Source organism: Tasmannia lanceolata, unplaced genomic scaffold, assembly GCF_043159265.1.
Source record: "Tasmannia lanceolata isolate RefF3 unplaced genomic scaffold, GAP_Taslan_0.1 ptg000013l, whole genome shotgun sequence".
Taxonomy (NCBI): Eukaryota; Viridiplantae; Streptophyta; class Magnoliopsida; order Canellales; family Winteraceae; genus Tasmannia; species Tasmannia lanceolata.
The window spans coordinates 15277940-15294835 of record NW_027518690.1 but is presented as its reverse complement, the minus strand read 5'-3'; the positions used below and the strand labels follow the sequence as shown (position 1 = coordinate 15294835).

Genomic DNA, 16896 nt, shown 5'->3' with positions numbered 1-16896 from the left:
AGCCCTAAAGTTTGGTTTAAACCCCTAATTTTTCCCAAAATTTTCACAGATTATTGGTTTAAACCTCCAAGTTTGGTTTAGAAATTCAGTTTAGAAAACCCTCTATTTTCCCAAATCAATTGAGAAAACCATATATTTTGGAAAATCAGTTTAGAAAACTCTATAATTTTCCCAAATCAGTTTAGACTCAAACCAATAAGTTAGGGTTGGTACTCTCTCTCTCTCTCTTTCAGTTTGGAAAATCAGCAACTAAAACCCTAATTTTTTAAAAAAATCTATGGTTTAAAGCCCTAAAGTTTGGTTATGTTTTTTAGAAATATATGGTTTAAAGTCCTAAAGTTTTGTTTGAACCCCTAATTTCTTAGAATTGTATGGTTTAGAGCCCTAAAGTTTGGTTTAAACCTCTAATTGCTTCCAATTTTTTCACAAATTATGTGTTTAAACCCCCAAAGTTTGGTTTAAACCAATAATTTGTTAGAAATCATTGGTTTAAAATTGAGAAAATGAGTTTAGGAAACCCTATATTTTCCCAAATCAGTTGAGAAAATCCTATATTTTCGAAATCAGCCCCTAAGTTTTGAAAAACAATGGTTTCAACCAATATTTGATAGAAATATTTTGTTACCCTATTCAATTTAGAGAACCCCTAATTTTTTAGAATTGTATGGTTTGAACCAATAATTCTCACACATTATTGGTTTAAACCCTTAAATGTTGAATAATAAATGGTTTAAACTAATAATGTTTGAAAAATCATTGGTTTGAATCCCTTCTATTTCGAAAAACAGCTTGAATCCCTTCTATTACGGAAAACAGCCCTTAAGTTTTGAAAAATGATGGTTTAAACCAATATTTCTTATAAATCATTGGTTAAAACCTCTATTTTTCAAAAATCAGTTGGGAAAACCTGTAATTTTTCAAAAATATATGGTTTAAACCAATAGTTTCTCACACCTTATTGGTTTAAACCCCTAAATCTTGAATAATAAATGGTTTAAATCAATAATTTATGACAAATCATTTGTTTAAACCTCTTCAATTTCAGAAATCAGCCCCTAAGTTTTAAAAAATAATGGTTTAAACCAATATTTGATATAAATAATTGGTTTAAACCCCTAAATCTTGAAAAATGGTTTAAACCAATAATTTATGAGAAATCATTAGTTTAAACCCCTAATATTTGAGAAATCAGTTGGTTTAAATCAGTTGTTAACATTTTTTCATCACATTCGATCTGAACAGGTCCAAATCTAATTTATTGGATTTGATTCCATCTTTTCCACCTAGTGACCATCTCATCAAACCATGGTAATTCCTCCGTTATTCTTTTAAGCCTTGTATTTTTTAAAATGTTGTATATATATATCTGATAATGGTTTGTTTTGCAGGCGTCTTATGCTACGTCGAGATGCTGCCCCTCTAAGTTTCACGACTTCTTCAGATCCCTTAAGTTCAGGAAAGCACATACTGATATGTTAGAGTGCAGCCCATTTGGGGCCTTGCTTAATCTAGAAGGTCTGAAATTGCACAAGGCAATAGTGACCGTCCTCGTACGATCTTGGATACCAAAGTTGAGGGCATTTAAAATAGGTGGCATATTAGTCCCCTTTGAGGTCAGGGATTTAGCATTGGCACTGAGCCTAAGCCTTATAGGGGATAAAATATAGGTAGACTGGCATTCGACAGAAGAGGTCGAAGGTTGGAGGTTTTCCGGTGCTTGGGCGAGATTTGGTGAGATTGCAGATGTTATCAGGGCAGAGTCCAGATCGGATGAGATTGCATCGGTCCAGGCAACAGTGAAACATGTGTTGCTGCTCTTGTGCTGCTCTGTGCTTTTTGCCCGGGCTGACCCGGTGGATCACAGGACGAAATCCTGCCTCTTCCCCTACTTAAAAGTAGAGACCGTGGGGAGAATTGTGTGGGCATACCCCGTCTACGACTTCCTGGTAAAGTCATTGGATTCATATTCCAAAAATGGGAAGACGGGATATATCACCAGATGCGCTATTGTGCTACAGGTAAAGAGTGCATATATTATATACATGATTACTCTTTTGTTAGTTTGGTTTTTTGTTCTCTAAAGACTGACTGTCTGTCTTCATTCCAGGTGTGGCTCTTTGAGCATACTACCTTGTGGGCACCTTCAGCTCCAGATGCACATCCACGCCTATTAAAGTGGATCACAGGGATCGATACATCGAGGAGTGACCATGCAGCCCTTATCAGACAGATCCGTGATGGGAGGCTAAAGAAGACCCAGGTTAGACCTAAAGCTTATGTACTCCCCTAGTACTCACTTCTTCTAACCGAGATTAACTATTCAATTTCAGGTTGTGAGGTGCCTACGACCTCTTCCTCGAGAAGAGGGACTCCTATCAGTCGCCGTTTTCTAAAAATTTGTGGTTTAGAAAATCAATTGGAAAATTCCTAATTTCTACAAAATCAATGGTTTAAACCTACAGTTTGTGAGAAGTTATTGATTTAAACCACTAAGTTTTGAACTATTAATGGTTTAAACCAATACTTTGGGTGAAATATCTGCTTTAAAACCTAAAATCTGTTGAGAAAACTCCAAATTGTTAAACAATTAATGGTTTAGACCAACAATTGATAACAAATTATTGGTTTAAACCCCAAGTATTTTGTAAATTTATTGATAAAGACCTACATTTTCACAAATCAATGGTTTAAACATATAAGTTCACAGACATTATTGGTTGAAACCCCTAAATTGGGAGAAATCATTGGTTTAAATCCCTGATATTTCTGAAACCACTTAAGAAAACCTCTGATTTTTAAAAAATCAATGGTTTAAAACCTATAGTTTCTAACCCATTATTAGTTTAAACCCCTACAGTTTGAGAAATAAATGGTTTGAAGCAATAATTTGTTAAAGATCAATGGTTTATACAAATAATTTCTCACAGGTTATTGATTTAAACCACTAAAGTTTGAAAAATCAATGGTTTAAACCAATAATGTGTGAGATGTCATTGGTTTAAACACCTAATATTTTAGAACTCAGTTGAGAAAACCACTAATTTTTCAAATATCAATGGTTTAAATCAATAATTTCTCACAGATTATTAGTTTACACCCCTAAAGTTTGAAAAATCAATTGTTTAAACCAATAATGTGTGAGATATCATTGGTTTAAACCCCTAATATTTTAGAACTCAGTTGAGAAAACCCCTAATTTTTCAAATATCAATGGTTTAAATCAATAATTTCTCACAGATTATTTGTTCAGACCCCTAAAGTTTAAAAAATTAATTGTTTAAACCAATAATGTGTGAGATATCATTGGTTTAAACCCCTAATATTTTAGAACTCAGATGAGAAAACCCTAATGTTTCAAATATCAATGGTTTAAATCAATAATTGCTCACAGATTAATGATTTAAACTAATATTTGTGAGAAATCATTGTTTAAAACCCCTAATATATTTAAAATCAGTTGTAATGTTTCAAAGATCAGTGGTTTAAACCAATAGTTTCTTAGAAATTATTGGTTTAAACCCATAAACTGTTGAAAATCAATGGTTTAAACCAATAGTTGTTAAGAAATCATTCGTTCAAACCCTTAGTATTTGGGAAATCAATTGAGAGAACCCTTAAACTTTGAAAGGTCAATGGTTTAAACCAATAATTTGTCAGAAATTATATGTTTAAAAACATAATATTTCTGAAATCAGTTGAGATAACCTCTATTTTTTGAGAAATCAATGGTTTAAACCTATAATTTGTGACACATTATCGGTTTAAATCCCAAAAGTTTGGAAAAAAACAAAAAAATAATGGTTTAAACCAATATTTTTTGAGAAATCAGTTGTTTTAAACACAGAACTTTGAGAAATCAGTTGAGAAAGCCCATAATTGTTAAAAAAATCACTGGTTTAAACCACTATTCCATTGCTTCCTTTGTAGGGGCATAAACCACCATTCGATTGGTTCACTCCAAAGTACCATTCCATTGCATTGCACCAATACTAACCTCCCTTCCATGGAAATGTATGTAGTTCCCTATCCATTCTCCTCTCTTTCCATATTTAGCACGTTTAAATTACTTTAAACAACTTCTAATCAGTGTTTAATTTTGTCTTTACAGGAGAGAGGAACGAAGGGCTTCTTTTGTTTTACACATCGACAGCATTCTAAAGGATGTGGTATCATTTGAATACGTCGGCGGGAAGATGTTGCCTCTTATTGTGGGTCGGATAACAAAATATAGAGATTTTGACAATCTAATTCATAGCAAAATTGGGACCAATCGAAGTGAGGTTTCTCTATCTATAAAGTGTCGATATGTTTTCGACTCATCTCAGATCATCTTTTATGATATTCGAGATGACGACGACCTTGATCTAGTAATGATGCTCTTTGATAGTACGATCATTAACACTTTGAGCCTATATGTAACTAAAGAGTTCAGATTCGGAGGAAACAATTCTCCGGAGCCTACGATTCCTTCCTCATTTGCAGAGGCTTCGAGGAAGAATATTAGTACTGTCCCCGTGGTTCCTGCATCACCGATTCTAACGGCTGTTGCTCGAAAAGATAAAAGAAAGTTTGGCGGTATTCATACAATACATCGGTAAATTATAGTATTGAACAATTGTTGGGTGCAATTAATATTCATTCGTTTCATTTGTAAATCAATTACTTTAACTTTAATTGGCTACCGATCTGCAGGTATGAAGTGGACTTGAATCAGGATTTTGAAGATCCTACTTTGAATGAGACCGACGCGATTGAGACCGAGTTTGAGAAAACCCAACCAGGCAGAAATGATTGGAACTTGTATAGGGATTTTGGAGGTGATATTCATGCTATTGATTTGGTTCGACCGAACGATGGCAGTAATAATGACGATGAAGAGGACTTCGGTGACGATGATGAGATGGGTGATGAGGAGGAGGATGAACCTACTAATTATCTAGGCGATGCTTTGGGAAATACCAATATAAGGCAGCCGATGGAAGCAGATGAAATGGTTGTAGGGGGTGATGAAGTAAATGTGATCGTGGGACCTGAGGATTTCACGGTCGGGGCGATGTTCTCAAATTTTAAAGTCTTTCAGAAGAAAGTCACATAGTACGCAATCCGGCATCGGTTTGTGTTTGTCCCACAAGAGACAAATCCCACAAAATACGGCGTTAGATGCAAGGATCGTACATGCCCATGGCGTATCACAGGGACCACTTATACATATTATGTTAAGGTAAAAACATTTATCCCTCAGGACACATGCTCAAGCACAATGAAAGGGAACGATCATCCCATGGCCACTGCAAAGTGGGCTGTTGAGTGCTCTCTAGCCTTATTCGAAAGCCCAGAAGATGTTAGGGCTCCAATGATAAGACAGTACATCAAGGCCCACTGGAGTATAACAATGTCGTATCGAAAAGCCCACATGGCAAAGATGATCATACAAGAAATTATGTGTGGGAATGCCGAGGCGTCATATCGCATCCTGCCTGCATATGCTGATGAGTTGGTAAGAAGGAATCCTGGCACAGTAGTGCGGTTGTGCCGAACTCGAGAGCTGCGGCCAAGAGGGGATGATACATTTGGGCGTTTCTTTTGGTCATTTGGCCCAAGCATTAGTAAGTTCAACCGAACAGTTAGACCCCTCGCCCTAGTTGATGGGACCCATCTGCGGGGGAAGTACAGGGGGACTCTATTAGCCGCAACTGCGATAGATGGCAACAATGGGTTATTCCCGCTGGCACTTGCAGTAGTCGAGGCCGAGACGTATGATAGCTGGGTATGGTTCCTGCATTTGTTCCGTCAGAATTTTATTTCGGCAGGACGAGATGTCATCACGATTGGGTCCGACAGGATGAAGGGGTTGCCTAGAGCCGTAGCGGAAGGTCTGCCAGGGTCGCACCATTTCTATTGCATCCACCACCTCAGTGCCAACTTCCATGGAAAATTTAAGAGTGAAGATCTGCGGAAACTTTTTATGAATGCTGCTTATTCCCTAAGGGAGGGTGCTTTTAAGGATGCAATAGAGAGTATTAAAAGCATGAGTAAAAGCGCAGAGAAATGGATATCGGAGATTCCTAAACGAATTGAGCCAGAGCTTATTTTGAAGGTTCTAGATATAACGTGCTGACAACTAACGCAGCTGAGAGCTTCAATGCACTTTTAAAGGGCACAAGGGAGCTGCCTATTGCAGCACTTGTCGAACAGACAAGATGGAGACTATCTGACTTCTTTCAGTACCGTCAGAAGGCAGGTAGCAAGTGGACGACTCGTTTGACCCCAAACGCGGAAGACTGGTTGGCCGATGAACGTATTCTAGCAGGTGCTTATATGGCGCACCAGTGTGGTTGGACCGTATATGAGGTCAAGTCCAAGTACCACGTTGATGAGGTGGACTTAGAAAAGAAAACATGTACGTGTCGTTTGTTCCAAACGATGGGAATGCCGTGCTCCCATGCGATAGCAGCCATGGGACTAGCCCAACGAGACTCATACAGTTACTGCGAGGAATGGTATCATGCCGATACGTATCGGAGGACTTACGATGGAGCAATTTATCCCACGTTAGACCGATCGCAATGGCCGGAGCCTACCCATCCTTTGTCGTTGGTATTGCCGCCAAAATCAAGACGACAGCCAGGCTGACTGAAAAAAGTGAGAAGGAGAGAGGGATGCAAAGAGGAGTGCATCATAAGTGCGGTACTTGCGGTCAACTTGGACATAACAAGAGATCGTGCAAGAATCCGCCCATCGTAAGTCCTCAGCCAAACGCGGTCCCAATCGGGCCTTCCGCACCAATGGGAAACCGGTATGTAATTTTTTAACTTGTGTTTTCTCTTATATTATGATCCTCGATACAATCCATGCCCCAGCTTTAAAATATTCTTGTAAATTTTATTGCAGGCCCGTCCTATCCCGGCCGCCTCCATTCTTTTAAGTATGATTCTTTTTTTGTATTTTTGGGATCATTTTAATTGAAGGGACTTGGATTTCGTTGATAGAAACTGTTTCGAGGGTCGTCATCTAGACGCAGCTCCAAAACTTCTGGTCTAAGGACCAATGAACCACTGCTTAATTCAACCTGTGAGGATTCATCTGAAGATTATGAAGTTATATGGGAATGGCCTAGCATTATGTGTAGATATGTTTTTTGAGAAATTTTACTGTTTTATACCCTATAATGTACAGCCTTCAATTTGTACCTAGAAAATGGTTGATTATATAACAGCTCCGGCGTTGGATTTGCGCGTAAGAAAATTGTTTACTCTCTATATTTCTCTCCATGAATGAAGTTTGCAACACAGGTTTCATTTTAGATGTTACTTTCATGCCATTTGCAAATGGGGTATCCTTGATCTTAATTGCACTGGGGGCAATTATGAAGCCAAGTTTTTTCTACCTAAAATGGGTATCCTTGATCAAACACACTCACTGTCAAAAAGTATAAAGCTATAGAAATATAAAGCTCAAAAAGTATCCAACCATCATATAGCAGCTATAGAAATATAAAGCTAATACAGCCCAAAATATCCACAAAGAGACTCTGAATATAGCAAAGGAGTCGGACCCAAAAAAGAGAGCCATCAGCAAATAACTGTATCCATCTGCTGCCCTGGAGGAGGTGGTGGCGGATAAGAAGAGGAACTGCCCGGGTGCTGACTCAACGAACCACCGGAGAGGTACTGATAAAGGGTAGAGAACTGGGCGTCAACGTGAGTGGAGAGCGACTGGAAACGAGTAGACATCTCTGTGTCAACATGGGTAGTGAGCCGCTCAAACTGTGTGGTCATAGATCGCTCAAGGGCCTCCTGCATGACTGCGAAACCCTGAGAGAAATCCAAAGAGGCATATGGTGCCGCAGGGGCCTCAGTGTCCGGAGCCTCCTTGTCTTCTTCTTCATCAAGGTCTACGGCAACTTCTTCATCAGGGTCAACGGCAACAACTTCTTTCGCAAGTGCCATGCACCGGAAGGTCCGATCATCAAAAGGAGCGGTGGGAGTGTCGGTGGCCTCACCCTCCAGAGTGATACCGAAGTGGCAAAATACACAGGTAAGGAGCATGCCATACGGCAGTGAGGCACGGTATCTAGAAAAAGTTTGGAACATGAAGCGAAAGATGATGTATGGTAGACAAAGCCGACGACCCTCAAGGATGCAATATATGAGGTATGCCTCAAGGGGTCGGATGGCATCGGTCATGCCACCGCGTGAGGTGAAGTTGTTGAACATGAAGTTATGAAGCATTTTGGCCACGGGTATGAGGTCAGAAGTTTGCACAAGCATGTTGGGCCGATAGCGCTTGGTAATTCGGCCAAACACAGTGTCGTGATTAAGATCTGGGAGGGAATGGATCCCATTGCCTGGCCAAAAGTAATGGTCAAAGCCGTCGGAACTAATTGCGAGAATCTTAGCAAGTTGATTAATATTGAGTTTGATGGGGGTGTTCTTGACACGAGATTCAATTTGGAAGTAAGAGGGAGTGATAGTGAGATTGGTATAGAAAAGACGAACTAACCGAGGGTAGACAAGCTCGTGGAGATGAAGAAATTGGGTCCAGCCAAGGGCATCAAATCACGCTTGAAGGTCGAATTGTTGGAGAACGTCGGGCTCAATGAATCGGCCGGTGAGGATGCCCCGATCAGCCAATTTTGGTCATGTCTTCTTGGCTTGGGCGGAGGATAAATATGAATTAGAAATAACCTCAGTTTCCAGAATTGGAGCTTTAGCCTTGGCTTTCTTTCTTGATGGTCCTTCATCGTCTCACCCATTGGAGGAACCGCCAGGATTTGGATTTTTCGTTCTAGGCATGGTTGGAAAATTAGGGTTTGAAGAGAAGGAACAAAAAGAGAGAAAAAGAGGGATTTGAAGATTTGAAGCCCTAAATGGAAGAATATGATGAAAGAAGGGGAGAGAAGGAAGAAAAAATGGTTGGATGTAGGATGGAGAGGAGAGATTGGGGAAAAGAAGAGGAAGAGACACCTAAAATATGAAAAATGAGGAAAAGAGGAAAGGGTTTCAAGAAAAATGGTGTGGGTAGGTTTAGGAGAGAAATGTAGGGTTTGCTAAGGAAGAAGAAGATCGAGGATGGAGGGAGGATGGATAGGTGGATTTAGGGAAAAAAAAACATAAACAAAGGAGGTTTTTGAGATGGAGGAGAAAAAGGGAGAAAGAAATAAAATGAGAAAAACGAGTAGGTCCAGGCATAATACGCGCCTGGGCCAACTCTCGGAGTTCCGAGAAAATAAGTCGGAATTCCGAGACCTTTTTTGGGTTTTTGGGATACTGCAGAATTCTGAGAATTTCTCGGAGTTCCGAGCAATGTTTTTGTATGTTGGGGTTTTTTATATGGCTACTGTGGAATTCCGACCAATTTCTCGGAGTTCCGCAGATTTTTTTTTTGTTGGTTGGTTTTTGTCATGGCTACTGCAGAATTCCGACGAAATTCTCGGAATTCCGCAGTAGCGTTTGTAGGTTGGTTTTTTTTTTTTTATGAATGTTGCCAACCGAGTCTAGGTTCAAAACTGATTATTGGCTACAAATTTACTTTTACAAGTTCGACTGAAGTAATCAACTTTCGGCTTACATTGGTTCTCAAAATCTAAAACAAATTTACAGAGTACAAACCATCATCCATGTATTTGATAAGATCCACATATAAAAGAACAGAGATGTTTTCGTGTTGGAATGTGTACCACTTACATATCCGAGTAAAGCCTATCTTATTTACAACAGCATTTTCTGCTTGTTGATACAGAAAGACAAACCAAATACAATGTTGATATGAAAAACGATTTTTGGCATCTTTCCAGCCATTAGCCACATATAAACATTACAAGGAGATTGTTTCTTATATCAAACTTAACATACACACCTACATTTGAAATGGAATTCAACCTCGCCAAGCCTGCCTGTTCATCAACTCCTACAAGTTCAGAACCGTGCCACACCGGCCTTCTAAGAAATCCTCCAACAATTGTCCTCTCATCAGCTCTATATTTGTCTGACTGAACTCTGGCGGAACATCACGTGCCAGGCAGTCCATCTCCTTAAGCACAAACAGCCCGCAATCATTGCTGCAAAACAACAACACATCATCGACCACGCTCTTCCACAATTAATTTAAACTTCCAAACTAATTTTAAGTGAAATTTAATACCTGTTGAGTTATAAGGGTTTCTTCTCGACTTCCACCACTCTAAACTTGCTTACATCCAACTCCCACGTACTTAAGTATAGCCCTTCAAGGTATCGTATCTATAAAACAATCCATACAAGCTAAGGATTTTATATACATTAAAATATAACCAAGGAAAGTGGGACCCGAACTCACCAATGGTACAACATCTCTATAGTAGACCTGCTCTCTCAAGGAGTTGAAGATGTAGAACTTCTCATCCACCATATCGAGGACCAGGAGAATCCAATGCTGAGGGACATGCACCGGGAATAAGACTCTTTTTAGGGTATCCGGCGGGTACTCGTTTAAGCGTTTCACAAACTTCTTAACACTATCGGAGCCACTGTAGTCTTTGCTAGTTACACAATCCTACAAAAACAATACAAGAGAAGTTAATGGAGTGAGCAAAACAAATTCGAACCTTGTGAACAACTTATAACGAAAATGATTGGAAATGAAAAACTATCTATTCTTACATAGAGGAAGGTAGTAATGGACACACAGGCTCTTTCTCCAGGCTTTCTGTTATTTTCGTCCTGGACGTTTAGATATTCAGCGTATACATTCATAACCTACGTAAAATAACATATAGAGATTTGAGACAAATATCGATGGTGAAAGAATTCAGCTCTAGAATAAATAACCAAATTATTTACCGGAGAACTTAACCACTCTATGGGGTTGTTAAGGATAAGCAAGCCCTCGGCACACAGAAACTCGTCGTTGAGCTGTATAACTCGTTCGCTGCAAAACACCTGATAGTTTAGGATTTACAAAGGCTAGATAACTATATTGCAAAAGGGCTTCAATCCGATTTACCTTGGGAGAAGCGCAAGAAGCTTTGGGAGCAACCGATGGCATTGCGGCTCTGCCACCACCAATGCTTTATCATTGACCTTCTTAGTCCCCAAAGCCATATACGGTGAACTAGTGTATTGAGAGGGTTTCCTTTTCCTCAAACGCAGCTTCTCTCCTCTCAATACTCCAAATCACTTTTGTCACGGGTTTCAGTGGACTGTCGGGGATGGAAATCACATTCCGCTTTATTCCCTCCTCCAAGGAATCCTGGCTGGGGATGACTACCACCCCTCGGTCATCCCCTCCCATCATCTCCCCCTCTCCTTCATCCTCCCATTTGGCCTCCATTCCACCCGAGGCAATGATCCTCTTAAGCTCGGCTATTTCATTTTCATGTCATAATGACCTCCCTTCAAGTTCTCTAACCCTCTCCACTAATAAATCAAAATCAGCCTTGCTTATAAACACATGCTCTTCCTTCACTTCCCTATCAACATCTCTTTTTCTCCCTGTCCTCCCCTTAAAAGGTATGCTCCTCTGAAAAGTGGAAATGGAAAATTAGTAACATATCACTCAGATAATGGACTCTATAGTAATTGAAAATAGACTTAAAATTCAGTACCTTTAGTAACATATCAATCAGAGAAGCTATCGTTTCTTCCTCTAAAATTCGGAATGTCTTGGAACCATTCCTCATTTGTTGGGGCGGTCGCAGAAGCTTCTTTGTTATAAAGCTATGAACAATAGAGAAAATTTAGATAACTTAAATATGACGAGCTTATGTAAGAAAGACCGGGGTTGTTCCTTACCACTGTGATCGGAGTAGCAATCTCTTTGTCCTCATCTGCTGCAGCGGATACGAGACCCTCTGAAATGGGAATGTCGTGGACATGTCCTGTCTTACCAACCTACAAACAATTAATTAAATTTAGATAATCTGAATATAACGACCCTATGCAAGAAAGAGAGTGATGTTCGTTACCTCTCCCATCAGAGTATCAACCTCATCAACCTCATCTGTCGTGACAGATACCAGGCCCTCTTCTCGAGGAAGAGGTCATAGGCACCTCACAACCTGAAATCGAATAGTTAATCTCGGTTAGAAGAAGTGAGTACTAGGGGAGTACAGAAGCTCTAGGTCTAACCTGGGTCTTCTTTAGCCTCCCATCACGGATCTGTCTGATGAGGGCTGCATGGTCACTCCTCCGTGTATCGATCCCTGTGATCCACTTTAATAGGCGTGGATGTGCATCTGGAGCTGAAGGTGCGCACAAGGTAGTATGCTCAAAGAGCCACACCTGGAATGAAGACAGACAGTCAGCCTTTAGAGAACAAAAAACCAAACTTACAAAAGAGTAATCATCTATATAATATATGTACTCTTTACTTGTAGCACAATAGCGCATCTGGTGATATATCCTGTCTTTCCGTTTTTTGGAATATGAATCCAATGACTCTACCAGGAAGTCGTAGACAGGGTATGCCCAAGCAATTCTTCCCACGGTCTCTGCTCCTAAGTAGGGGAAGAGGCAGGATTTCATCCTGTGATCCACAGGGTCAGCCCGGGCAAAAAGCACAGAGCAGCACAGAAGCAGCAACACATGTCTCACTGTTGCATGGACCGATGCAATCTCATCTGATCTGGACTCTGCCCTTATAACATCTGCAATCTCACCAAATCTCGCCCAAGCACCAGAAAACCTCCAACCTTCGACCTCCTCTGTCGAATGTCAGTCTATTCGTATTCTATCTCCTATAAGGCTTAGGCTCAATGCCAATGCTAAATCCCTAACCTCAAAGGGGACTAATATGCCACCTATTTTAAATGTCCTAGACTTGGGTATCCAAGATCGCACGAGGACGGTCACTATTGCCTTATGCAATTTCAGACCTTCCAAATTAAGCAAGGCCCCAAATGGGCCGCTCTCTAGCATATCGGTATGTGCTTGCCTCAACTCAAGAGACCTGAAGAAGTCGTCAAACTTAGAGGGGCAGCTTCTCGACGTAGCATAAGACGCCTGCAAAACAAACCATTATAATATATATACAACATTTTAAAAAATACAAGGCTTAAAAGAATAACGGAGGCATTACCATGGTTTGATGAGATGATCATTAGGGGGGAAAGATGGAATCAAATCCACTAAATCAGATTTGGACCTGTTCAAACATAATGTGATGAAAAAAAGTTAACAACTGATTTAAACCAACTAATTTCTCAAATATTTCGGGTTTAAACCAATGATTTCTGATAAATTTTTGGTTTAAACTATTGATTTTTCAAGATTTTGGGATTTAAACCAATGATTTATATCAAATATTGGTTTAAACCATTGTTTTTCAAAACTTGGAGACTGATTTCCGAAATAGAAAGGGTTTAAACAAATGATTTCTCATAAATTATTGATTTAAACAATTTATTATTCAAGATTTAGGGGTTTAAACCAATGATTTCTCATAAATTATTGGTTTAAACTATTGCTTTTTCAAGATTTAGGGGTTTAAACCAATGCTTTCTATCAAATATTGGTTTAAACCGTTGTTTTTCAAAACTTAGGAGCTGATTTTCAAAATAGAAAGGGTTTAAACAAATGATTTGTCATAAATTATTGATTTAAGCCATTTATTATTCAAGATTTAGGTGTTTAAACCAATGATTTCTCATAAATTATTGGTCTAAACTATTGATTTTTCAAGATTTATGGGTTTAAACCAATGTTTTATATCAAATATTGGTTTAAACCATTATTTTTCAAAACTTAGGGGCTGATTTCCGAAATAAATGGGGTTTAAACAAATGATTTCTCATAAATTATTGATTTAAGCCATTTATTATTCAAGATTTAGGGGTTTAAACCAATGATTTCTCATAAATTATTGGTTTAAACTATTGATTTTTCAAGATTTAGGGGTTTAAACCAATGATTTATATCAAATATTGGTTTAAACCATTGTTTTTCAAAACTTAGGGGCTGATTTCTGAAATATAAAGGGTTTAAACAAATGATTTCTCATAAATTATTGATTTAAACAATTTATTATTCAAGATTTAGGGGTTTAAACCAATGATTTCTCATAAATTATTAGTTTAAACTATTGATTTTTGAAGATTTAGGGGTTTAAACCAATGCTTTATATCAAATATTGGTTTAAACAATTGTTTTTCAAAACTAAGTAGCTGATTTCCAAAATAGAAAGGGTTTAAACAAATGATTTGTCATAAATTATTGATTTAAGTCATTTATTATTCAAGATTTAGGGGTTTAAACCAATGATTTCTCATAAATTATTGGTGTAAACTATTGATTTTTCAAGATTTAGGGGTTTAAACCAATGTTTTATATCAAATCTTGGTTTAAACCATTATTTTTCAAAACTTAGGGGCTGATTTCCGAAATAGAAGGGGTTTAAACAAATGATTTCTCATAAATTATTGATTTAAGCTATTTATTATTCAAGATTTAGGGGTTTAAACCAATGATTTCTCATAAATTATTGGTTTAAACTATTGATTTTTCAAGATTTAGGGGTGTAAACCAATGCTTTATATCAAATATTGGTTTAAACCATTGTTTTTCAAAACTTAGGAGCTGATTTCCAAAATAGAAAGGGTTTAAACAAATGATTTGTCATAAATTATTGATTTAAGCCATTTATTATTCAAGATTTATGGGTTTAAACCAATGATTTTTCATAAATTATTGGTGTAAACTATTGATTTTTCTAGATTTAGGGGTTTAAACCAATGCTTTATATCAAATATTGGTTTAAACCATTATTTTTCAAAACTTAGGGGCTGATTTCCGAAATAGAAGAGGTTTAAACAAATGATTTGTCATAAATTATTGATTTAAGCCATTTATTATTCAAGATTCACGGGTTCAAACCAATAATTTCTCAAAAATTATTGGTTTAAACTATTGATTTTTCAAGATTTAGGGGTTTAAACCAATGCTTTATATCAAATATTGGTTTAAACCATTATTTTTCAAAACTTATGGGCTGATTTCCGAAATAGAAGGGGTTTAAACAAATGATTTCTCCTAAATTATTGATTTAAGCCATTTATTATTCAAGATTTAGGGGTTTAAACCAATGATTTCTCATAAATTATTAGTTTAAACTATTGATTTTTGAAGATTTAGGGGTTTAAACCAATGCTTTATATCAAATATTGGTTTAAACCATTACTTTCAAAACTTAGGGGCTGATTTCTGGAATATAAGGGATTTAAACAAATGATTTCTCATAAATTATTGATTTAAACCATTTATTATTCAAGATTTAGGAGTTTAAACCAATAAGGTGGGAGAAATTATTGGTTTAAACCATATATTGTCAAAATATTAAGGGTTTTCTCAACTAATTATCGAAAAAAGAGGTTTTAACCAATGATTTACAAGAAATATTGGTTTAAACCATCATTTTTCAAAACTTAAGAGCTGTTTTCCGAAATAGAAGGCATACAAGCTGTTTTCCGAAATATAAGGAATTCAAACCAATGAGTTTTCAAACATTATTGGTTTAAACCATTTATTATTCAACATTTAAGGGTTTAAACCAATAATGTGTGAGAATTATTGGTTTAAATCATATAGTTCTGAAAAATTAGGGGTTCTCTAAACTGAATAGGGGTTTTAACAAAATATTTCTGTCAAATTTTGGTTGAAACCATTATTTTTCAAAACTTAGGGGCTGATTTCCAAAATATAGGGTGTTCTCAACTGATTTGGGAAAATATAGGGTTTCCTAAACTCATTTTCTCAATATTAAACCAATGATTTCTAACAAATTATTGCTTTAAACACATAATTTGTGAAAATTTTAGGAGCAATTAAGGGTTTAAACCAAACTTTAGGGCTATAAACCATACATTTCTAACAAATTAATGGTTCAAACAAAACTTTAGGTCTTTGAACCAGATATTTCTAAAAAAAATAGTGTTTTAAACCAAACTTTAGGTCTTTAAACCATAGATTTCTTAAAAAAAATAGGGTTTTAAACCAAACTTTAGGGCTTTAAACCATAGATTTCTTAAAAATAGGGATTTTGAGAGAGAGAGAAAGAGAGTACTGATTTTCCCAAAACTCCTAAACTGATTTTCTCAAAACCCCTAATTTTTTGTTTGTAAACTGATTTTCTCAAAACCCTAACTTAAAATCTCAAAAAATAACTGAGAGGGAGAGACTACCAACCTGGGAGAGGAGGTTCGCTTAGAATCAGAGGCTACCGGAGAGAGAGGGCCGGAGAGAGGGAGAGAGAGGGTGCCGTCGAGAGCGAGGGTGTCGTTGAGAGAGAGGGCTGGAGAGAGGGAGAGAGAGGGTTCCGTCGAGAGAGAGAAACGCCGGAGAGATCACACCGACGGTCGGCGAGAGAGAGAGAGAGAGCTGAAAATAAAAAAGTTAACTTTTGAGGGGTAAAAACTACAATTTTGAACTGAGGGGTAGATTTGTCTTAAAAATCCCAAACCAGTCACTATCACTCTACATTGGTCATTTACAACTCTCCCCCTTGACACGTCATTATCACATTAAAGCCCTTTTTTTTGTCATTCTCTCTTAAAAAAATGTAATGCACAGCACAGCTAGTATGCCGTTATCAAAATGTTGCATATATAAATTTTTATCATCTTCGTGTGACGTATTGAGTGACGAGGGATGATAGCGGCAAGAAAATTTGAAATTTATATATTATCTTTATCCAGTGTTTGCCTGATCATCCTTAGATCATAATAATTGGATGGTGAAAAGTGTAGATGGATTGCTGATTTGATTGCTTGAACAAATGGAATTTTAGATTTTGGAGAAAATTTTCATGGAAAATAAGTTTGCCAAATGGCAAAAAATTTATATTCCATCGAACAACACCCGAGTAGTTACATTGTGTTGAAATTATCCTAATTAATTTGAACAACGAAATGAATCACAAACCAAG

The 16896-nt window shown here is 37.5% G+C and overlaps 1 protein-coding gene and 1 long non-coding RNA gene across 2 annotated transcripts; one reads left to right on the top strand and one right to left on the bottom strand.

The window, feature by feature from the left end:
* The first annotated feature begins 5260 nt into the window (after positions 1 to 5260).
* LOC143891008 (uncharacterized) lies at positions 5261 to 6633 on the top strand. Its single transcript, XM_077395668.1, has 2 exons — positions 5261 to 6017; positions 6131 to 6633. Exons 1-2 carry the CDS (start codon positions 5261 to 5263, stop codon positions 6631 to 6633), a joined length of 1260 nt encoding a protein of 419 aa, XP_077251783.1.
* A 3009-nt stretch (positions 6634 to 9642) lies between these two features.
* Positions 9643 to 11052, bottom strand: LOC143890879 (uncharacterized). The gene is made up of 2 exons (XR_013255269.1): positions 10318 to 11052; positions 9643 to 10241 (listed from the first exon to the last, which is right to left on the bottom strand). It is a non-coding gene; the product is annotated as an uncharacterized LOC143890879 (long non-coding RNA).
* Positions 11053 to 16896: the final 5844 nt, after the last annotated feature.